The 24,994-nt window shown below is 47.3% G+C and overlaps 1 protein-coding gene across 1 annotated transcript; it reads right to left on the bottom strand.

The window, feature by feature from the left end:
* Nucleotides 1–1,247: 1,247 nt before the first annotated feature.
* On the bottom strand, nucleotides 1,248–24,524 carry LOC142567776 (uncharacterized). Its single transcript, XM_075677937.1, has 4 exons — nucleotides 24,454–24,524; nucleotides 13,124–13,166; nucleotides 2,119–2,364; nucleotides 1,248–1,274 (listed from the first exon to the last, which is right to left on the bottom strand). Exons 2-4 carry the CDS (start codon nucleotides 13,157–13,159, stop codon nucleotides 1,248–1,250), a joined length of 309 nt encoding a protein of 102 aa, XP_075534052.1. The 5' UTR covers nucleotides 13,160–13,166; nucleotides 24,454–24,524.
* Between the last annotated feature and the right edge of the window lie 470 nt (nucleotides 24,525–24,994).

Below are 24,994 nucleotides of genomic sequence, written 5' to 3'. Positions count from 1 at the left end.
AACGGTCGACAAATAAGACAGACACAAGCGCTGACTGACCTCTCGACAATAGGACAATCAATATACGGCTAATCCCTGCTTTATCACCTTCGAGTGCGTTCATTCAAAACCCACCAAATATTTTTCTGATAGGTAGTAAGGCACTGGAAGTGGTAAGGGAATACATCTACTTAGGGCAGGTAGTGACGGCGGATCCGGAACATGAGATGGAAACAATCAGAAGAATAAGAATGGGCTGGGGTGCGTTTGGCAGGCATTCTCAGATCATGAACAGCAGGTTGCCATTATTCCTCAAGAGAAAAGTGTATAATAGATGCGTCTTACCAGTACTCACCTACGGGGCAGAAACACGGAGGGTTACGAAAAGGGTTCTACTTAAATTGAGGACGACGCAACGAGCTAAGGAAAGAAGAATGATGGGTGTAACGTTATTGGATAAGAAATGAGCATATTCGGTGAAGGCAGAAACGCGAGTTAATGACATCTTAGTTGAAATCAAGAAAAAGAAATGGGGGCAGGACATGTAATGAGGAGGGAAGATGACCGATGGTCATTAAGGGTTACGCACTGGATTCCAAGAGAAGGGAAGCGTAGCAGGGGGGCCGCAGAAAGTTAGGTGGGCGGATGAGATTAAGAAGTTTGAATGGACGACATGGTCGCAATTAGTACATGACCGGGGTTGTTGAAGTATGGGAGAGGCCTTTGCCCTGCAGTGGGCGTAACCATGATGATGATGATGATGATGATGATGATGCGAGAATTGCTGAAATGAATACCAAGTGGCTGAGCATTACTCCAATTTTTTTCGATCCAGTGTTTTGCAGAGAGTTAAATTCAGGGAGGAAGGCGCAGAGCGACATTACGGCGCCGGTATCCAGGCATGTGATTAGTAGTCTTATTTACTTGGTCAACATGCCCATACCAAGCGAGGATATTTGTTATTTCAAGGCCAGGATACTTGCAGGAGGTAACAGTGGACACAGGAGCATCATTAATAAAGAACGTATGAATGGAAGTGTTAGAAGAACGAACTAAACGCATAGCCTTGCCTTTAGTTGCGTTAAGTTGCATGCAGCAATCACAAGATCAGTTAGTTATGTGGCAGACGAAGCTGGACTTCCGGGGATTCGGAATGGGAAAGAGTAGTATTTTAGTGTAGGGAACACAATTGTCCGCAAACAACTTAATTAATGAAGAATGAACACAGTTGAGAATATCGCTAATTTATATTTAAAAAAGAAATGAACCTAGGAGAGGGCCTTGCGGACCACCAGCTGAAACATTAAACAGTCTAGAATTAGAGCTGTTGGCGCTTAGAACAGCAGCATGTTTAGAGAGAAAAAGTTTTATTAACTCAAACACTTTAACGTATAGGTTTACCTCAGCTAGTCTAAGCATAAGTAAATCGTGAGGCACAGTGTGAGAGGCTCTGGCGAAATCGAGAAATACGCAGTCGAATTCAGAACCCAGATCAGATTGTACAAAAAATATCGTTAGTGAATGGTAAAGGCTGTATTGCACATGAAAAGAACGTACTGAATAGTCCGGCCCGGGGTTCAAAAAGTATGATATATTCTAAAAGCTCTGCTATGCGCGAATATATTATATAGCGAAAATATTCAAACGAGTGTTTGTTAGTGAGACAAGCCTATAATTGCAGGTTCAGTGGGCGTTCGCTGATTCATGGTTTGGATTACATTTCCTATGCAACAGTGCTCTCGGAGAAAAGAGTTCAAGGACCGTGTGAAAATATGAGACAGAACAGCACCACAAAATACGTCAGTACATTCTTGGATTTCAGAATTGAGGGACTCTGGACCGGCAGGGGAGGATGTTGTTTTAACTATTATGAGGCGGCTGAATTAATACTGAACACCATTGAATTCAGAAGTAATTTGATTCATAGGCAAAATCTTGAATTACATACAAATGAGAAGGTCTCGGGCGTCGTGTCACGATCATAGGAAGAAAGTAGATCGTTTAATCCATCACAACATTCTTAGTATAACAAAACAGTACAAAATATGTTAGTGCCGGTCGAATATTTTGACTATATTGAGCTCAAAACGACTCATTTCTTATAAGAAGCATATCCTTAGCGCGCCCTGTAAAACTCACCTTGACGCTGTCGGCACCACGAATGTTACGTGTCCACCTGGTGGCCGGGCTGGTTGTCGAGAAAGCATACACGGTTGAAGGCGTGGCCAGAGCAGCCACACGCTCGCTCAGCGCAATGTCGACCACGTGGTTACATGCCACACGTCCAATCAGGTGTATTCCTCTTCGCAAACACACCAACAGGTCTGCCACTCCATCGGGATCCATGACGGCCAAAAAGGATCCATGGTTGTTGGTTAACTGCGACTGAAAAGCGCTCATAAATGAAAGAGGAAGAAAACAGGGGCGGGCTATAGAAAACCGCAAGCCATGCTTGAAAGTGGATCACCAAAACATTACTGCAAGAGAAGTTGTCCAAAAGCCGGAACGAGCAGCCTCATTGTGATATATTGGAGCCTAGTAGATAGCGCAATTTCGATAGAACATTCCATTTTTTTTTCAGCAGCCTCACAGATATACGGGTGTTTTTATATAGCTGATATTTTCGTTTAGCAAAGGCATAGCAAAAACTCATCGCTCACGCAAAACACATATTCAATAGAGGTACTGGAGAAAGCTTAACAAAACATAGGCGTCAGTGCTTGCCGGGTTAAAGGGACACTGAAATGAATTTGACGATTTTGTATTGTTCGTGTTAGTTCGTGTTGTCCGCTTCTCTACTCTTGTGTCCTGTCTGCACGCCTCACTTCTATTTTGCATAATGAATCCTTACCAACTAGCTCAGCTTTCTGTCGTTCTTTGTATATACGTACTGAGTGGTTAGAGTAGGTTCTTCTGATCACTGAGTGACGCATTTAGGCACTCCGCGTAAAGCATGTAATTTATTATAAGGTTTTAAAAATGTGCGTCGCTACAAATCGTCGTGGCGCCGCTCCCTAGAATTTTCAGCTGTCCATCCCAATTTACGTAGTTAGCCCATGATGTCCTTTGACGGAGCCACCTCATTGGCTACACAAGTTGGGTCATCGATATTTTTTCCACTTTTATGAAGAAATGTTGTTCGTAATGGTTGTAGTATTGGTTAATTTGTTTCTGTAAACAAAATCCAAGGTACCAACCGTGGCTTCTTAGTGGCATTGGTGGTGGGCTGCTAAGCACGAGAACGAAGTATCGAATCCCGGCCACGGGGGCCGCATTACGATGGACGCGGAATGCGAAAACCCCCGCGTACCAGATTTACGTGCCCAGGTGATTCAAATTTCCGGAATCCCCTGCTACGGTGTGCTTCAATATCAGGTCTTGATTCTGGCACGCAAAAAGCCACAATATTTTTTTTTTTTTATGTGAGGACACCTTAGCACTTCTTATGGGTTATGAATACGAAAGCGTCAATATTCAATTTAACGTCGCTGAGCGCTCCTTGGGGTTTACTGACTGCTAGCGAGTGGGCTAGTGCGTTGACACGCTTGCCTCGGTATGATTTGGCCTTACCGAGCCACAATTAAAACGCATGCGAGAGCTTGCGCAGACAAGGAGAGCGCGGATAGCACTGGCTTGCGAGAGTGAGGTGACGAGGCGTCAAGGCGATGTCTTTTCCCTCCACGCAACTTCTGACAGCCTTACGCAGCAGGAGATATTGCCTTTCGCCCCCTCTGTTCCGTCGAGCCCGCCTCGTGGTATGGCGTCGTAGACGGAGTGAACTTACCTGTCGTTTCGCTGCTAAAGATGAGAGATGCCGGCTTCATCGCTCGACGTGCCAAAATCATCTACTAGCGCACTTACTAACTGATACACTGCAGGCCCGTCTTTTAGAAACGTGCTGCGGTTTTGCTGCGTTCAAGAACAATGCATTACATGAGCGCACTGTCGCACGACAACAGAAGCGTGGTAAAGCTGTCTATCGAACGCGAATGAAACTCGTGTGGCACAACTGAATGGCCAAAACTTGCAAGCAACTTCGTACGCTGCAAGTACGTCTTGCGCCAATCGACAACGGTGAAAACATACTCTCGGCAAAAGTAAAATAACGGCGAGTTGCCCGATGACTTCGAAAACTGCCGGTTCAGAAAATGCGGAAAGCACAAAGGGCCTTCTTTGTTTGAGCACACTGTCCTTACGCAAAGGGATTTATTAGAACTCGTAACGAGTTCCTATGGAGTACAAAGGGACTCAATAGGAACTAGGCCTATAGAGTCGTCTGCACAGAATGCCTATGCTTAATCTTAAAGGGACACTTAAGGTTACTAGGAAGTCAAGTTAAAGTGATAAAGCAATGCCTTAGAACGTCTAAGGCGTCAATATAATCGCGAACAGAGCTTTAGTAACCGTGAAATTGAGGTGAATCCATGACACGATTTCTGACCCCCCCAGCGACGTTCTGGTACTAGCCCGATGACGAAGGCACTCCTCATCATAATTTATGTCACTTGTACTCAACTACTCGTATTAAAAAGATCATTTCATTCGGTTATAAGATGGAAGAAAATGCTACTTCTTTACTTCTGCTCGATTCTAAGAAAAAATAACATTTTGACGGTACCCTCCAGTAGTATGGGTGGTGGAAAGGTTTCGTTTTCGCTCGACTCTGCGCCGCGCACGCTTTGGAGTTTCAGTAGTTTCGTTATCGCGTCGTGCTGCGCTGGTTCTGCTGGCTCGCGAAACTTGCATTTGGAACAAACAGCGAGAATGTCACATCCATGTGATGTCGTGGGACGCGCGAACGGTCCGCGGAACTTGGCCAAGGGCAGTTGCAGCGGCGAATCTAACGTTACTTATCACCGCGTGCCAACGAGTGAACCTCTCCGTTCGAAGTGGTTAAGTGCCGTACCTCTGTCACAGCGCGTTGGCAAAGAGCCGAAAAATCGCATGGTGTGCTCGCTTCCCTTTCGTCCAGAGAATTACGAGTTCAACGCCGAGTTACTGAAGTCGTGGAGTGCCTTTCAAAGCAATGCTTTCCTGTAGCGTAGTTCAGTCGGTCTTGCCTCCATTTCCGAAGCGCAAGAACAGCAGGTCGAAGACGGGGCGGTGAGTGCGGCGTTTGGTTTTCTGTTCAGTTCAGTCTATTGTCCTTAAAGACCCCCAGAGGGGGTATTATATAAGCGGTGGGTTTAACATAAATTCCACATTTGGTACACTTCATTAGTTATATTCAAAGTGATCAATCACACGCTGTAGGAATAATGACAGGCAAGTGATGCTAACAATGTCAACAGGAAGGCCGTTCCAGTCTTTAGCTGCTCGAGGAATGAACGAGGCGGAAAAATGAGTGGTTCGGGCGTGCGGGCGTGCGACTTGCTGCGGATGACTGTTGCGGTGAGAGATGTGCGCCGCAGGAACGATGTATGGCGCATGACGAAAGGTACTGAAAAAGAACTTGTGATAGAGCTCAAGACTAGCAATGCGTCGGCGATTGGATAGTAGTGTTAGTCCGGATTGTGTTTATGTGCGGAAATACTGACAGCTTATGAATATTGTGAGTGAATGAACCTAGTAGCGCGGTTCTGAACAGATTCAAGTGAGGTGATAAGATAGGTTTGGTGCGGGCTCCAGGTGGCAGATGCATATTCAAGTTTTGCCCCAACAAGGGTCTTGTAGGCAAGCAGTTTTACGTTTTGAGGTGCCTGGCGGAGATTATGTTTTAAAAAACCTAGTGTTTCATTAGCAGATGATATGATATTAGCAATATGTTTATGCCAAGACAGATCATTGCATACAGTGGCACCTAGGTATTTATAGGATTCTGCTAGTACGAGAGGCATGCTTCTAATTTGGTAGGGAAATACCAGGGGATTACTGCTACGAGTGAAATGCATAACTTTACATTTTTGTACAGCAAGTTTCATTAACCAATCGTCACACCATGTTAGTATGTTGGCGAGGTCTTTCTGCAGGGCTGTTTGATTGCAGGTGTTACGTACAGTGCGATAAATGACACAATCATCGGCGAACATTCGGATATTACAGGACACATATGAAGGTAAGTCATTAATATATAATAAAAATAATAGAGGGCCAAGAACCGATCCATGAGGGACGCCTGATGTTACTGACACAGGGTTAGATAGATGATTATTTATAATGACAGATTGGGAGCGGTTGCTAAGAAATTCATTGATCCAATTCAAAACATCAGGATGCAAATGAAGTCTTGAAAGTTTCAATATTAGACATTGATGAGGAACTTTATCGAAGGCCTTAGAGAAATCCAGGGAAATTGCGTCAGTCTGTATGTTACTGTCAAGGTTAGTGTGAACATCGTGCAGGAAAATGGCCAGCTGTGTTTCACAGGATAAATCACGAAGAAAAAGCTAAAAACGTGCGAATATGTACAGCCATGACATACAGTTGCCGTCGTAGTAGCACGCAATGACGCCGGCAGCGAGAGCCCTCAGCAGCAGGTCACGTTCATCAGTGCTTAAATCGCTGAAGTCGAGCCCAGCATCACGAGCCAATGTGTCGTTGTCAGGGTCGTCCATTGGAACGAGCGTCAAAGTTGGCGCCATAAAATAAAGAACCAGCTTATGGTCGCTCGCTTTCCCTTCCGCTAGCCAATACAGTTCCGCTTTCAAGCTGCTGTCGGCTCGGCCTTGGCTCTGTTTCTGGCCGCGCGTTTCCGTTTTGCGCTGAAAAGCCGTAGCGCCGTCTGCGGGCGACGTTTTACTCACCGACGGCGCAACGTCACTATGAGACCATGACGTCACCACTCTTAGATCGGAGCAAGCATTGTTCGATGCACACTCTTTCGCAGACACACGGAAGTTTGCTACAAGTGTGGCAACATCGGTCACCGCGCGGATGTCTGCCCTAAACACAGCACCACGTGGTGCCGGAAGTGTGGCCTCAAAACGCCAGCGGAAGATCACCAGTGCTGCCCTCACTGCACCCTGTGCGGCGGACCGCACCCCACCGCCGACAAGGACTGCAAACGCAAGTTTCAAGTCCCTTACATCGTGCGACAGAGACGCCGCCACAGACGCAACCGACGCGGCCGTAGCCACTCCCGAGGACGGAACGGCGCCATTCTGTGTCTCGAGCGCCACCTCGGGTATTCCCGTAGCAACCACAAGGAGTCGCTCCGTCACGCCGACACCCGAGCGCCGCAGCGCCCTCCGCAGCAGCCGCTCCCGCTCCAGGGGACGACGCAACAACCGCTCCTGTTCTAGGGGGCGCCCTACATCCGGCGACACTAAAGTCCCTCAATCATTTAAAAGTACCAACAGGCTTTGATCCAGCCGACAACGCCTGCGATAGGCTGATCGGTGACATGTGACCTTGCTGCGCCCCTTTGCCGCCATGAAAGTTCCTGCGCGCCGGGCGAAGTGCGCGCGTTTCGCCTGTTGTGCTATGCACATCCCTGCGATAATTTTGTTCCGGGAGGGCCGAAATGCGTTGTTGCTGTGCGGTGGGGTGCCGAAACCGGACGAAGGATGGCAAGAAGTTATTTGCATCGCGCGCGGCAACCGGAAGCTAACCAGACGAAAAGTATGGTTACACGGAACTGGAAGGACGGACTTTGAACCATCGGTAACAGCACGACTATGCGAGGCAAGTAACATACAACGATACAAAGGTGCGATAGAAAGTATTCACGTGCGTGTGTCGAGCGGTGATAGTATTTCACTCGCGTGCATGAATGATGAGGGCCGAAGTTTGTGGAGATTATTTATTTTAGTTAGCTGTGAGCCCGCTGAATAGATCGGTATGACCTAGGATGCGAAGGATCGAAATGCCTTGCTGTGCGGATGGGTGCTGAGATCAGATGGAGGACGACAAGAAGTCATTCTGCATCCCGCGCAGCAAACAAAACCTAACCAGAAGGTAATTGTGGTTGCATAAAAATGGACGGAAAGACTGAACCGTCGGTAACTGCACGACTATGCGAGGAAAGTAACGTAGAGCGATACGAAGGTGCGAGAGAAAGTATACACCTGTGTGTGCAGAGCTGCAGTATTATTTCATTGGCGCGCATGAATGTTGACGGCCGAAGTTTGTCGAGATTACTGATTTTAGTGCATTACGAGCCCCATGACTTAGCAAGCGCAGTATGACCTAGCATGCAAGTAAATAGTGGGGAAGAAACGCATTAACTCACTGACAAGTATCTGCATTGCGTTACGTGCGATAAAAAAAAAATAAAATTCAGCAGCGAATTCTACTTTTACAGTTTCCTGTGTTTGTGCGCGCGTTGTTAACTGCGCTTTACAACATGTCCAAAAAGTTATTTCCAATATCGTAATCGTATTTTGTGCATTGCATATGTGAATAAACATATTGCAAAGTGCCTGTATTGCTCTGCTTTTAAAAACGAATACTGCATAGCCACAGCTACTGGCCGTCAAATAATAAAGCGTAACACAGTATTGGCGGCGAGGAGTTACGGAGTCGCCATCTATCGGAAGCGCCTCGCTGGCGTAGTATGATGGGGGCGAAATGCGAAAACACCCGTGTGCTTAGATTTAGGTGCACGTTAAAGAACCCCAGGTGGTCAGAATTTCCGGAGTCCTCCACTACGGCGTGCCTCATAATCAGAAAGTGGTTTTGGCACGTAAAACCCCAAATATTATTATTAATTAGTATGAGGGATCACGTGGCGCGCTCCTCATAGGTTTTGCTGTCAGCGCTCACTGAGAACGTTCAAAATCTTGGGCATCCATTGCGCACACAAGAGCCGATAACCGAGATGTTCATGAATTATGGCGCGAACCAAACCATGACTGATCTTCACACGCTCTGCCAGTCCATCGATGCTTATCCTCCGTTCTTGTCTCATCAGCTCATCAACCTTTTCAATTTTGTTAGGGGTGATTGCACGATGGCTTTGGCCCGGTCTTGGATCGTCTTTGCAACTTTCACGTCCTTCTTTCAACCGTTTGCTCCAACCCTTCACAGTGGCCAATGAAATGAAACGAAATGAAACGAAACGTACACGATTTCGTTTTGGGAAACACCTTCAGCTATCAAAACCCTCATCGAACCACGCTGCTCAACTTCTGGAGCGTCTATTACGTCACGCAACCATATTGAACCCAGTGCATGGGAACATTAAAAAACAATTATCCTCACCCTTGCGTGTCACTTTTGTAAACGCCTGTGTGCTACTCGCTTGCCTCGCAGATAATGAAACGAACCATTATTGCGCGGGGTGGGTAGGCTCGCTTTCAGTTGACTCGCCGTCGCATATTAAAAATCCGAATATGAAATGGAATATACAAATGCGAAGATAAAGCTTGATAAAGGGCAGAAAAGTGTCACTGGAAACAAAGTTCACTGCACGTATACACAAAACCTCGCAACAAGATATTTAAATATACGTTTAAGTCTCCAATAAATCTACGTATCTATGAAAAAGTCAGTGTATATATTGCGCCAAACAAGGCAAATAAACATGTTGCGCAATCACAGACTGACAGAATTCTAGATCCCGGCTCCATCCCATCGATGTATCGCGCGCGACGGAAGGCGACGGGCTTCCTTCCCGCTTTTCATTTTTGCGCACACAAGGCTGAGCCACCATCGTCGGCTCACCCATTCCACCCCCCCCCCCCACTCCGCTTGCACTAGCAGATACAGGATGCGGCGCGCAGTTACGATGTTATTGCCGTTAGACTTTATACGAAACATGAGGGTGACGGTGGCGGCAGGAATGCGCCTTGAGTGTCAATATTATTGCTATCGCACAAATATAATCAATGTATCCGGCAACTGAAGCCTCCCGTGGCCCATTACTTTCCGCAAAAGAAGACGTAACAAAATCGAACTTCCACCATGCGACAATTCGCTGCGCCGCAACAATGTATTCTTTTCTTCTGTGGGGCGGGGGAACCGAAATGAAAAAACGCAAAGGAAAGTATGTTGGCCACAATCGGATGCCTACTTTAGGTACCTAATGTGCCTACCGCAGGAATATCGAAGAAAACGTGAGACTCTTGGTCCACCAAGAACCATACGCCTACTGCTCGGCATCCTTCACCGTCGAGAGAAAACTTTCCGAAGAAATTGCACTCAAGCGAACACAGTGCAATCCGTCGAGTCCTAACAGTGATGGCGGCGAGCGACCATTGTTTCTTTTTCTCGTCTGCCAGCCAGAAAGCGTCCAAAATTCTGCCAGGCGATAATCCACTCGGCCAGAGAAAACGGAACGCGCTCCGAAGTGCGCCGTGTGGTGGTCGGGGCAACACGAGAAAAACGCATATGCTCTGGTTGGCTCTGACAGCCCGCTTCTTCTGACAGAAGAGCTTCTTCTGACAGAAGAAGCTCAATGTGTCCTCGTGAGTAAAAGTCATAGTAGAAAAAATAAATAAGAACATGGTTACCTTGGCTGGCTTTAGTATCTTCACATGAATGGTTTGGCGTAGGTGAAAAAAAAAATTTGATATTGTTTGTGTGACATGACGGCACAAATGAACCATCACAACGCTTGGTCTCCTCGGACGACGCTGCGTGGTTTGTCAACTTGTCTGATAGTGTGTTGAACTCGCTTGTCTCCTTGTATGTCCGGTGCAAGACTTTAGAAAAGTCAATGCACCTTTGACGTCAAATGTTTATTACAACATCAAACCCACGAAGTTCCTCAATTGCAAATCTATAGCACAACTTTGGAAATGTCAATGCACCTTTCAAATCAAACATTTGAGAACTTTATATCCACAAAGTTTCGGAATTGACATTCATGCGCTCCATAGATTCCGCGGCCTCCACGAGACGCCGCGGCGAGCCCGTTCGCCATAAAAACGCCCTTGAAACTTACTGCTCGGACGGAGCTCCTTGCGTTATGGGACTCCCGGTGCATGGGTGTTGCCTCGAAATCCAGCCAGAGTTGGCAATGTGCGCGCTGAAACGTCTTTGCGAGCGTAAAAAACACATTCTGCAAAAAATCCAGAATGATTGCCGGCGCCGGTGGTTGCTTTGGTCACCGGTGCATGGACAGCACGAAAAAATTCCGGGGGGGGGGGGGGGGCTGAAGCCCCATAAGCCCCCCCCGCCCTGGCTACGCCCCTGGGCACTATCCTTACAGGATTCCTGTTGGAACTGATGCTGCAGGAAACGCCGCTTTACATTTCTCAGGAAGGAATTCAGCTTATTTCTATATTGCTTAAATATTTTCAAATCTAAAAGTGACCTCGTTTTGACAAACTTTTTATATAATCTAGCCTTCTTTTTTATTCGTATTAAACATTCACGGCTGATCCAGGGCTTTCGGTTGTTATGATGTGGCTTTAATATAATTTCCCTAAGTTGTTCACAGTAAATTCGCTTAAAACTGGATATAAATGTTTCATACGCCTCATCTGCAGTGCCACAGTGGAATGCACAATCCCAGTTTTCATTCACAAGACTCGAGTAGAAAGATTTCAAAGTTACTGGGGTGATGTTCTGGACAACCACTGTCATCAAACTTTGCGCATACGTTCTTTTATCTTCACATTCAACAAAAAGTGAAAAATGACTTGATAAGGCATTTTGGACCAATCGGGGTGTCTACCAAGTTGACATTTAAACTTCTCTGAGTTATCCGGGTTTTCCCCGAGTGCCTTTGCAAAATTTCCTGAGTTACACAGAACTACGTTTTATGTTAAGACAGGCTGAGACCATGTCCCCGATGCTGTCACTCTCTGGTAAGCATGTTAAAAAATTTTTAAAAAGATTCAATCTAGTTTGAATAGTAAGGAGTAGTGTTTACTTTATTCGAAAAGAAAAAAAAGGAGGGCTTAGTAAAACGCCCAACGAATAATATGTATTCGAAAATAAATGGCAAAGCCCATTGCCAATCGAGTCAAACTTTTTCAAATACGAATAAAAAGAGATGCTCACAGAAGCAAATATTTTCGAATTTGAGCTATTTCTGTTAACTGAAAGTAAGCGCATTGGTATAAGGCGTAAACTTTATCACAAGTGAGATTGTCTCTCAGCAGCTGGAAAGTCAACCATAGCTGCCCTGACATACTCTCAGCCTGCGCACAACGCCCCAGAAAGGGCAGCACGCTTCCTTTCCCGTTCATTCCTCAATGTGTCGCTCCTTTCTGTTCTCATCCTCCTTTCGCGGCGTGTTCGTCCCATGGACTATTTGATGAATCATCTTGGTAACCTGTACAGTCAACGTCCGATTTTCGGACTCCCATGGGCCAGGAACACCTCCGAAAAGATGAATGCGTCTTTAATGCCCTTAGGAGCTCAAATCACCACAGGCACGTTCGAAAAAACCTCTGAAGGCCTGCCAGTATTCTTATTAGGCATATCGGTGCTCGTACTGTCATAGGAGACGGCGGGTGGACGCGTGCATAATGGAGGAGTGCGTGCTGTGTCCCGTGAAAATTGCCCCCTTTCTACGCTTGTTACGCTTAACCGCAAGACTTCGCGTATGCTTCACCGCGTAACATTGCTGTACTTGGGCGAAGCTGTAATATGCAACGCGTGGTGCTTTGCAAGTTTCGAAGCCAATCGCGAGGAAAACAAATGCTGCATATGTGCCAACGCTGACAGCGGCGAATTCTTGCCATGAAAAACACGGTAACGAACCGCAAGGAGCTTAATAGCGAACGTCGAAGCAGCTAGGCCTAGCGTTGTCGCCGTGATGGCTACGGCTGCCAGCGGATTTGCAAGCGAGAGCACCGGTTCGAGGCGGCGAGATAACCAAAATGGCGGCGGCGGTGGCTTTGATTGATGTTGTTTCGGACCTGCGATCGCAGCAAAAAAAATCCAAAGAATCAGATGGCGATGGGTTCTTGCGTCCGAAGGTTCAGACGTTCTTATACATTGACTCCATGGTGCCCGTGGTTCTCCCACGAAGCCGCCCAAATTTTGGGACATGTAAAAAAAATCAGGCATCCGGAAATTTAGTCGCTCACTAATCTGGAAACTCCTCCAGTCGACGACACGGCGTCCAAGACGATTCGTTACGATTCTTCTTTTACTCGAACCAGCATTAGCGCGACTTTTTTTCCCTTTCAATAAAATTACAGCTAATTTTCTATGACAGAAGCTCAAATTCGCTGAGTATTTGCAGGCAATTCAAAATCCCAGAGAATTCCCGGTTTTCCCGGTTGGTAACACCATGACATTGACTCACCCAAACACGCTGTCGGAGGTTTTCGCTTTGGGCCATACAGCACCTGTACAAAAAGAAAGTGCAGTCTGAGGCGACTGGGTGATGTATGTGATAAGTGCTATCAGATAGAATAAACAGGAAAATAAACAGCTTGCCAAGCACATTATACCGATTAACCCAATGCAGTGCCCACACGTCGCTCTTACTAGATTCGCGTCAAAGAATATCACTGTTGCCTATGACAGCAACTAATTATGGGAAATTCAGCATCCGCTTCTCTTCAACTTCAATATTAAATACGTTATCCGCTATCCTTAGAGAGTAATGTATCATGAGTATCACCTCGAGGACAACGAAGTATTTCCACACACCATGATTGGGTTCAGAAAACAGCTCTCCAGGCAAGGCGCCCTTCTACAAATATCCGGGGCGCTCGACGAGAGCAATCCTCGGGCTGGACCTGAAGAAGGCCTTCGATAACGTTCGCCACGATGTCATATTGCGACAAATAGACAAGTTAAATCTTGGAGTGCGAACATACAACTACGTCCTAGACTTCTTCACGGTAAGAACCGCTCGCGTGCGAGTGCGGCAACTAGGGTCAGATCAAATCAACATAGGGAGCTCGGGCACCCCGCAGCGCTCGGTGATCTCGCCCATGCTCTTCAACCTCGTCCTGCTGAGGTTACCCGACCGATTGCTTCAAATCGAAGGACGGCATCACACGCTATACGCGAATGATATTACCATCTGGACGAGAACGGGCAACGACGGAGTGATCCAGCAACCTTTACAGCAGGCCATCTAATGCGTGGAAAACTACCTCGTGGGCACGGGACTCGCCTGCTCGGCCCAAAAATCCGTACTGCTGCCATATAGACTGATCAGAAAGGAGCGGCCACATAAAGGTTACACTTCCCCTCCCCCCCCCCTCCGGAAAAGGAAGAGATCCAATTAACGGCATCAAACGGCCTACCCATCCCGATGGTAGACAAGATCCGGGCACTAGGAATGATGATAGAACGCAAGGGCGGCAATGTGGAAGCGCTCATACGCATACGTCCTCATACGCAAGGCGTACAAATGTGCATTGGGACTTACACCCGGAGTCAGCACCACCAAGCTCTTAAAACTAGGCTTACACAATACGCACGAGGAGTGGAGGCGCAACTGTCCCAACGTGTCTACGTGCTCGAAAAGCTCGGCATCCCATGCCAGAGGGAGCCCACCATCAAAGTAGAATTCTAAGAAGCACACGCAAGCAACTATACGTACCCCTATTGCCTCGCCACATGCCCCCGCAACACCACAGGAGGAGCCAGAGCACAACACATGCACCAAAGTTACTCCAACAACAAGGAGGCGGTCTTCACCGACGCAGCCCGTTATCGAGACAGGAAGAGTTTCGTGGCGGCAGTTTCCAGCCGTCAAGGCAACTACCTCACGAGAGTCACCATGAACACGGCACATTCCCAAGCGGCAGAGGAAGCGGCCATATCACTGGCCCTCAAACCAAAGCTACATACGTGATCGGCAATTCGCAATTTTGCAAATGGGCGCATCTCGCAAGACGCGTATCCATACTCCAGCGACATCCCATACACCAGGGCGAGGCCGACTTCGATAACCGAAGGCATTTGCTATGGATCCTGTCACTCACTGAATTGAGCAACCCAACGAAGCGGTTCCCCGCGCTGATCGAGGCCTCACTTACCGATCATCATCGGAGGAAGAGCCCCCGCGGGGTGCTGCAAACGTCTGGGGCTGGGAGGATCGTATGACCAGGTTCCACAACATCACGACACACTACCAGTTACAAAGACGCGTATACCCATTCCCTCACGCTAGGTTAGACAGGAGGCAACCAGTACACTTCAGACAATTACAAACGGATTCTTACAGAAACCCCAGACTCATGCACGCCATGTATTCAACATGTACATACAAACAGATGCACATCGTGTTGCGAGGTTGCCAAACTTAATCACATGTTATGGGAGTGTCAGGACTTAACAAGCAAGTCGGGCAGTGCCGACTTGCTTGTTCTACTGCCAGCCTCCGCTCGCACTGGAAGACCGCACTGCTCAGCTCGATGCTGACAGCACAACTCTGGACCGTCCAGCGAGCCGAGGAAGCCGCTTCCAGATAAGATCTCGGAAACGCGTCCGCGACGGGTGCCCAGACCCAATAAAAAGACGCCGAACTCGATTCTCATTGATTTGAAAGGAAAGTTTACGTTCTTGTAGTAGCATCGACATCGAGGAAGCTGAGGAGAGCGGCGGCTGGCTAGGGACAAGCCATTGCCTAGGAAGCGAAGCGGGCGCCTGGCTGAGATCACGCGCAGCCGGCGTGAGGGCAAGGTGATTTTTCCGCCGAGGAACCCTCACCTACAAACTTCTGATCAGTAAAAATATCATCGTGTTTCTTGTGGTTCATCGCAATCAGTGATTTTGCACACCGCAATATTGGTGACCACGTACAGCGGACGTGGTTGAAGACAACCGCCACGCTTCCAGTTGTCAGTGCGGAGGCACCGTCACGGATGACAGCGATCTAACAACCCGGCACCATAGCGCGACGTAGCTGTTACCCCCGTACTGGCCAACAGGCTCCCTACTCTGGATCGCTCAAGTAACAGACCGTTCGCCATCGCGTGAGTCCCATCGCAGACTCGAAAAATTTAGCCATCTCGTATCCTCGCTGTCGCCCGACCTGAACCTTCAACCCAGGGCGACAGCCCCTTTCGACATTCTCACGAGCGAACTCGTCAAACGCATGACAATGTCGGAGCAGCCACGGCTACAGCACTTTCTCCAAACTGAAGAGCTTGGCGATAGCAAACTTTCACCATCCGGTCGAATTCTGGCAAATCTTCACCGCGGGAAGCACGCCATATCGCATTCATCACGAAATTCACGACGGACGTACGGCCCGTACACGGAAAGGACAATGACGCAGCGGACGCGCTCTCTTACTGTGCCTCGTTCATTACCATGGAGAACAAAACCCGGTTAGCGGAGACATCTCTGCACTGCTGACCAGTAACAAGACGACGCTGAGGTAATTGCGCTTCGCGGAAAACCTGGTGCTTACATCCACGTGATGTCCACTTTTCACCTAATGCCATCCCTATGCTTTGTGATGTATCCACGCGCATCCCGCGTCCAATCGTTCCACTCAATTTCTGGCGCAGACTTTCGATGCCCTTTATAAGCTATCCCACCGTGGAATCCAGCCCACGCAACATCTGGTGAAACAACGTTTCGTCTGGCCGGGCATCAAGAAGGGCTACACGCCTGGGCGCGTGGTTTTCTGCTACACCAACAAGCGAATGTTCACCGGAACAGAAGCGCACCTTACGGCTGGCTTACTCCACCATCTGAACAATTCGACAATGTCCACATTGCCATTTCCAGGCCGAGGAATGGCCGTCAGCTAGGGCCTTCGATCAGTAAAAATCTGCTTGCGTTTATTGTGGTACATCGTGATCACTGATTTTGCATACCCCAAAATAATTTCTAGCGGTCCCGGCAGGGGCGCCTGCATTAGCAGGCGACACGTAGTGTCGCAGCAGGTGCTGCGACACCACGTAGCCGAACGCATGAGGGTTGGACCCACCTGCGTGTAGCCGCGCGCGGCTTGCCATGTACGACGAAAGGGGGATCCTGGGGTTTAGCCGATGCGGGGTGTTCGGACCTTTAAGAACCCCCGGCGGAGGTAACTCACCACTTTGTCCTCGCTTTGACGTAGACTGAACCCCCGGACTGACCCACGCGGGAGAAATCGGCAGTTGCCCTTTGCAGTCTCTCCCTCCCTCCCTCTCTCCTATTAAGGGCTTGTTTCCCCAGTATCGTGTCCGTGGCGGAGGTGAAGCAGGCGTTAAGCACTCCCCATAGGTGGGCCAATCGCGAATATAGTGCTAAAATTTATAGGCACTTTGCGCAGCTAAACTGCGGTAGGCGAAAGCTTTTCCATGACTGCCTGTGTTGCTGTTGTGAACTACCCTGTATGAAGATTGACAAAGGAGACTGACTTGGAGATTGACAAAGAACAAGTTAGGGACCACCCAAAGAGCGAAGGAACGAAGATTGCTAGGCATAACGTTAAGAGACAGAAAGAGAGCGGGTTGGATCAGAGAGCAAACGGGTATAGACGATTCTAATCAACATCAAGAGAAAAAGATGGAGCAAGGCAGGTCATGTAATGCGCCGGTTAGATAACCGTTGGACCATTAGGGTTACAGAATGGTTGCCAAGAGAAGGAAAACACAGTCGAGAACGGCAGAAGACTAGGTGGAGCAATGAAACTAGGAAGTTGGCGGGCGCTAGTTGGAATTGGTTGGCTTAGGACATCGGTAATTGGAGAACGCAGGGAAAGGCCTTCGTCCTGTAGTGGACATAAAACAGGCTGATGATGATGAACTGCTGTTTCATTGGTGTTTGATTAAGTCGCTTTACACGCTTTCTCTCGTTGATCTTCAGTCTTCTGGTGTAGGGAGGATCTGGGAGCTGGCATTCCCCACTTGAATTGCCTTGCTCCTGCTGCTGCTGCTATTGTTAGAGCTTATTCCGAAGGCGTTGTTGTTCCAGGTATCACTACATACTGTGCTGCCAACGAGTATAACCCCAAGACAAAAATATGCCTACCAACAGTGGCCACGCAACCATCATAAAGACAACTATGCTCCCTCGGGCAAATTCCGCTGACCCTACGGTCCCTAGCCCTCAAGCGCATAAAGGAAGACGAGAAAATGCAACCAAGAATTGATGAATTTTCAAAACATAGCGGCCTCATCTCACATAGCCCTGGCTTAATATATACCGTTCCTTAATTGGCCCAACCTCACTGACAATGTACTTAATGGCCCCTTCCGCCCTTCGCTGCTGTCAACGCTGAGCATTCAAGTCCGCCGCAGAACCAACACTCAGCGATAGACAAACGCAACGGACCTTCGGCTCTCCCCTGCTCTGAATGACATGCTTACGTAAAAAAAAAACAGAATGGAAATAGTCCTAAACCTGGAGTGGTTGGCGGGCCGGCTGAGGCGCAGGCCGGCGATGTAGGCTCAGTGCGGGGCGGGCCCCCTCCCCCACTCCATTTGCATTAAATCTAGTCCTTAATGTCCGTCTCACACTCGAGGTAAAAAAGAAGAAAAAATAATCTTGACGAATTGCCAAAGGGCGTCAGACCAAACGAGGTGGGGTTTCCCCTCCCAATGGCAACGTTAAGCAATTATTATAAAAACCTATATTAGTTATTTATCTCTCTGTTATCTTTTCCATAGTTTCCAACTTATTGTTCGCACCTTTTTAACATGTCCCTGCCTAGTTCTTTACATATTCCAGAGCCTGTTCAGAGAAGACCCAGTTTGGTCATCTTACTCAAGGGAAGAACCCCAATACAAGCGAAGCCCAACCCATCAGTGACAACAGAACACTTCTTGACCTCTTCGCGTTACGAACATCACACTTATAAGTCAGGATCAAGACTGAAATCATGACTGTAACAACTATACTGACTAATGAAGCCCGCTTTGCAGTCTGTTCCCTGGCTGTGGTTCCGCCTGGCAGTACTTCTCACCCCTGTTTTTTTTTTCCTTTGTGCTGGCACCTGCCCTCATGATTTACTTTACCATCGGTTTAAGCCCGTTGTGCTTAGTGGCACGGGCTAGAGCACCTTTGTTTTATATATTTTTCTTTTAGTTCCTAAATAATTTATCCCTAGTCGACTCGTCTAGGAAGACGACGGGATTAAAAGCAGATACTTTTCGAGAGTTGGGACAGACGACCCTGATGAGAACTGAGACATTAACTTGTTCTTGCGTGGAGTGGGCTTCCGCACTGGACCATGTAAGTAAGCTAAGTAAACCCTTTTTCCTTCAGTTTTTACATTATGACGTCCTAGGCGATGGGCTTGGTGGATTCCATGCACCGAACGCCACCATATCCTCAACAGTACGGTAATGCTTTCATTTCACAGTGAGCACAACTTAAGAGGAAGCTTTACCTCGGGCCCAACTCCCATGCCGCCTATCCAAACACATGTAAAAGGAAGAAACGCCTGTGTGAGGTAACCACCGGACCCATTTCAATGAACTTTGTTGCATTTTTTACCCATTTTTATCGATTGTTGAAAGTTTCTAAAAGAAACATTCAAAAATGGGTAACTGAAGGAAACGGAAGCGCGAAGTTTACAAATTAATAGCCCTGCACTAAGCACCAGTATCGCAGTTCTGTATACTGCATCCGTCAGAGCATCCAAAGCGGACGAATTTAATTTATGAATTTACATCTTACGAGAATTTGTTACATTGTTTGCAAGGGTTTTACAAGGGTCCTACTCGCATATTAATGGTCCATTTTAGAGCCATATACCTGTATAATACATCAATTTTAACCGCTTTATATGCAATCTGACATACAATTTACAGAACTGCGATATTGTTTTTCATTCCTGAGTTAGTTATAAACTTGATGGTTTGTTTCGTTTTCTGAAAATTTTCGATTTTCAACAATCCTTATGAACAAATTCAGGGCCTAAGTAAAAAATTTCCTACCAACAGTCACTAGATCCTAACGCTTTCCTTTCAATACAATAAAGCTCATTAAATCTGGTGGTAACCGAGTAAAACGATTTCTTCTTTCTCGTGTATTTAAATAGGAGTCCCCGAGCTAATCCTTCCTCCTAATCTACGACATGTGCCATCTGCGAAGATCCAGAACGGCCTTCATTTTCGTGGAAGACTAAGCTTAATTTCGACATACGGATTCCTTGCCCGCAGGGGATATCTTCAATGTTTGCGGAAAGTGGATGCAAGGCGAGTTGAGCATCAGCAGTAAGCGCTTTGCGAACACCCACGTTCTGACGCCGGGACGCGCATCCTCATAGGCACACGCACGTACAGAAGCGGTTTATTGCTCTAAGCCCCCATGCTACGCCCTAAGAAAACATATTCTTAAAGAAAAGCCAGAAGAGGAGGCAGAAAATTGGAACCGTCAGGAAGCTTAGCCTATGCAAATCAAATGCCAGCTGACCACTTTGCCTGGGAAATTGGTTAATGAAATGAAATAGAAGGAGAGACGTGAAGAAACTGGCGCGCTTGGTAGCGATTGAGATGCACAAAATTTAATTCAAATAGCGCAGCACTTACACCGATTTCACTGCCTGAATGGCCCGCGTTGTGTTGACAAAGGAAGAGAAAGCGAGGTTAGCCAGTGTACGAAATGGGCCCCCTATGTTCGGAAAAGGGGCTAATCAGCATTGAGGAAGGCAATTAGAAGAGAGCATCGCCCAGTACGAGTGAAGCCACGTGGTCGCCAGAGCACGCGGCACTAGTATACAGCACGCGGGAGATACTCGTTCCCGTACACGTCCAGAGACACAGAACAATTTCTACGTTTTATACTCACACTTAAGGACTCTCACTGACACTCACAACCATTTTTTTCTATTTATCTATTTACAGGTACCAAGAGGCATTCGAGAAAGCATTGTGCAAGGGGGGAAATACGGTAACATATTCGAATGAAATCGAGGAAAAATAAAAACACCAGTACAATGAAAGGAATACTTACGCAACATGGTAAATTAATACGACATTAGCAAATACAATATGAAGAGCAATAAGAAAATACACTAAACACAACATAATAGCATAATAACGTTATCAACGTCTTTGCATGTATACAGAAGTAAGTATAGTAAAGAATTAGGGTGAGTGAAATTCTTTTATTCACTGGTACAATAATGCCGGAAAAAATTAAAAGAAGGGAAGACGTGTTAAACGGTTGAAAAGGCATATTTGTCGATTAGAGGATTGCGAAATGCACTGTGTTTCGATTGGCAAGCGATGTTATTTGGTAGAGCGTTCCATAAACGGACCGCACGGAGCAAAGCTGAAAAACAAAGAGCGTGTGCATTGCCACAAATTCAGGTCTCTCTGAACTGATTGTTCAGTCTTTGTAACGTCTAGGAAGCTATTTTCAGGTTTGATAAGGATAGGCCAACTTTGAGTAGAATCTATGAAATAATAATGCAACGGAGATATCAGGGCGAGTGGTTGTATTTGAGTGACACTTGACTATAATTTTTTTTAGTGAAACGGCTCATTCTATTCTGGATGCTCTCCAGGAGTTCTCCGAGGTATTTTTGATGAGGGGACCATATACAAGTGGCGTACTCAATTTGTGGCCGTACAATAGCTATGTAAGCTAGTTTTCTTAGTGGCGAAGGCGCACTTCTTAAGTTGCGGCGCAGAAATCGTAATGATCTGGAGGCGTTAGCTGAAATGGAAGTGATGTGATTAGTCGATCAAACATTGTGCGTAAGGAGCACTCCTAAGTACTTATATTGTGCGGTGTGGTTAACTATGTTAGAATCCAAATAATGAGAAAAGTGAGTTAACAATTTTTTCGAGAAAAGGAAACCACTTTGCACTTCGACACGTTTAGGAACATGAGCCACGTAGCATACTAATCACTGATATGTTCAAGATCATTTTGTAGTGCCGTGTGGTCAGCAGAACAGTCAATCGATTGGTATACAATGCACTCATCACGAAATAATCGTACACAAGAGGATATATTATTTGGCAAGTCGTTTTTATAAATTAATAAGAGAAGAGGTCTGAGTACACTGCCATGGGGTACACCGGAGGTGACGTCAGACAGGGCATAGGAAAGGTTGCCAACAGTGAAATGTTCGCGATTAGAAAGAAAATTACGAATCCATGATAGGGTAAGTGAGTCAAGTTTAATCGCAGAGAGCTTTGATATCAGGCGACTATGGGGTACACAATCGAATGCTTTCGAGAAGTCGAAAAATATGCAGTCAATTTGTTTATTGCTGTTCACATCAAAGTGTAAGTCTGGCGTGAATTCTAGTAGTTGGGTTTTGCAAGAAAATTCTTTTTGGAAACCATGCTTTTTCGGCTAAAATATGTTAGTATGTTCAAGATGAGAATATATGTGGGATGCGATAATGTGTACTAACATTCTGGAGCAAATGAACGTTAGTGATATAGGATGGTAATTTTCACTAGAACTCTTCTTACATATGTTAGACAGGCACTAGTTTTGCTATCTTCCAGTCTATAGGAAGCATAGCAGTTGTAATGGATTTGTTATATAGGTGTAGCAGAATACTGCTCGATACTAGTATTGTCTTTTTAGTATTTTAGAATTAACACCATCTATGCCAGAGGATGAAGTCACCTTAAGGTTATCTATGCTCTCGTGAACCGTCACTCACGTTCTCTCGTTTACTGCCCCAGACTCACATCCATTCAGACACCTCGACACTTACGTTCACACCTCAACTAGAACTATTTACCAATCAGGTTCGAATTCCCGAGTATTCACACTTACTCGCACTCACCAGCGTTCACACTCACGTTAGTCCAGTCTCACCAGCTGTCACTCACGCTAACTCCCACATAAGCTAAGTCTCCCCGGATCTCCACTTAGAAAGGGATATAAAGCGCCCCGAGTGTTATGCAACGCGTCTCAGTTTCAGAAAAGTCTTTATTACGAGCAGCGTAAGCCCCAGGAGACTGCTCATGCAAAGCCAGGCGATACAACTATTTTCTACCGTTGCAGCGATCGCGCGCACCGATAGAAAGTGCCCCGTGTGTTAGGCAACGCGTCTCAGTTTCAGAAAAGTCTTTATTGCGAGCAGAGTAAGCCCCAGGAGACTGCTCATGCAAAGCCAAGCGATACAACTGTTTTCTACCGTTGCAGCGATCGCGCGCACCGATAGAAAGTGCCCCGTGTGTTAGGCAACGCGTCTCAGTTTCAGAAAAGTCTTTATTGCGAGCAGAGTAAGCCCCAGGAGACTGCTCATGCAAAGCCAGGCGATACAACTATTTTCTACCGTTGCAGCGATCGCGCGCACCGATAGAAAGTGCCCCGTGTGTTAGGCAACGCGTCTCAGTTTCAGAAAAGTCTTTATTGCAAGCAGAGTAAGCCCCAGGAGACTGCTCATGCAAAGCCAAGCGATACAACTATTTTCTACCGTTGCAGCGATCGCGCGCACCGATAGAAAGTGCCCCGTGTGTTAGGCAACGCGTCTCAGTTTCAGAAAAGTCTTTATTGCGAGCAGAGTAAGCCCCAGGAGACTGCTCATGCAAAGCCAGGCGATACAACTATTTTCTACCGTTGCAGCGATCGCGCGCACCGATAGAAAGTGCCCCGTGTGTTAGGCAACGCGTCTCAGTTTCAGAAAAGTCTTTATTGCGAGCAGAGTAAGCCCCAGGAGACTGCTCATGCAAAGCCAAGCGATACAACTATTTTCTACCGTTGCAGCGATCGCGCGCACCGATAGAAAGTGCCCCGTGTGTTAGGCAACGCGTCTCAGTTTCAGAAAAGTCTTTATTGCGAGCAGAGTAAGCCCCAGGAGACTGCTCATGCAAAGCCAAGCGATACAACTATTTTCTACCGTTGCAGCGATCGCGCGCACCGATAGAAAGTGCCCCGTGTGTTAGGCAACGCGTCTCAGTTTCAGAAAAGTCTTTATTGCGAGCAGAGTAAGCCCCAGGAGACTGCTCATGCAAAGCCAAGCGATACAACTATTTTCTACCGTTGCAGCGATCGCGCGCACCGATAGAAAGTGCCCCGTGTGTTAGGCAACGCGTCTCAGTTTCAGAAAAGTCTTTATTGCGAGCAGAGTAAGCCCCAGGAGACTGCTCATGCAAAGCCAAGCGATACAACTATTTTCTACCGTTGCAGCGATCGCGCGCACCGATAGAAAGTGCCCCGTGTGTTAGGCAACGCGTCTCAGTTTCAGAAAAGTCTTTATTGCGAGCAGAGTAAGCCCCAGGAGACTGCTCATGCAAAGCCAAGCGATACAACTATTTTCTACCGTTGCAGCGATCGCGCGCACCGATAGAAAGTGCCCCGTGTGTTATGCAACGCGTCTCAGTTTCAGATACAGCGAAAGCCTCGTCCCTTCGCGGAGCAGCCACAGCGTGCGCAGCGAGAGAAAGCGCTTGGGCCCGCGACAAACAAGCGATTCGAAAGCGCGCGGGTTACGCAGCAACTTTACGGTACTACCGGGAGCTGGTAGCGTGCTATACTCCTGATCTGGTAACTACGTGCGCTTCGGAAACGGCCTCGTTGCTTTCGCTATATTTGACGGTGCTTTCCCCCGTTAATTATGGCAGGCAGTCTGGCAACAGAATCCTACCACACCAGTCAGAACTCTGCTTTAGCGCGGTACGCCGTCGTGGGAAGCTTTTCTTTTTACGTTTGCGCGACTGCAAACTCGTAAAAGATGTAGCCATTACAATGGAACGATAATCTACGCAAATCGAATGTCTTGAAAGCAAACCGGCATATAATACAATAATCGCTTACCGATCTGCCGGAGTGACTCTCACGTCAGATGAGCACGCCGCGGAAGAGAACACTCCGCGCAACCGCGACTGACGAACTCCTCCGCTTGTAAGGCTCACACTCGAAAGAATGGCTCCGTGTGGCCAGCTAAGGACCTCCCGAGGGAAGGAAGCGGAGGAGGAGCCGCTTTTCTCCTCTCCTCAAAATTGAATCTAATCGCTCTTTCTGCGCAAGCGTGAGCAGCAGTGGTTGCGAGGGAGAAAAGGAGGGCTTCCGCTCCTTACGATCTGTCATTGCCTACGAACTTGCCGTACGGCGCCGCTTCGCCAATGCGCCGCGCAGTACGCGATGGCTCTTGAGTTCCCGCTGTCTTGCGTAAGGTGGCAGCAGGGGTAGTCTGGGCCAATTTCTCTGCTCCGCCCTGCTTGAAAGTACGTTGCCGGCGGGCGTCAGAAGAATTCGAACTGCTCTTTTTAAGTTTCAGACTTGTGACAAAGAGCTCTGCATCGTAGTGCCGTATACCAGAGAGATATTCAATTAGACTGAATGGACGACCGCACGC

Source organism: Dermacentor variabilis, unplaced genomic scaffold (assembly GCF_050947875.1).
Source record: "Dermacentor variabilis isolate Ectoservices unplaced genomic scaffold, ASM5094787v1 scaffold_14, whole genome shotgun sequence".
In the NCBI taxonomy this organism is placed as follows: Eukaryota; Metazoa; Arthropoda; class Arachnida; order Ixodida; family Ixodidae; genus Dermacentor; species Dermacentor variabilis.
The sequence above is the reverse complement of the archived record's forward strand: the minus strand, read 5'-3'. Positions and strand labels throughout refer to the sequence as shown.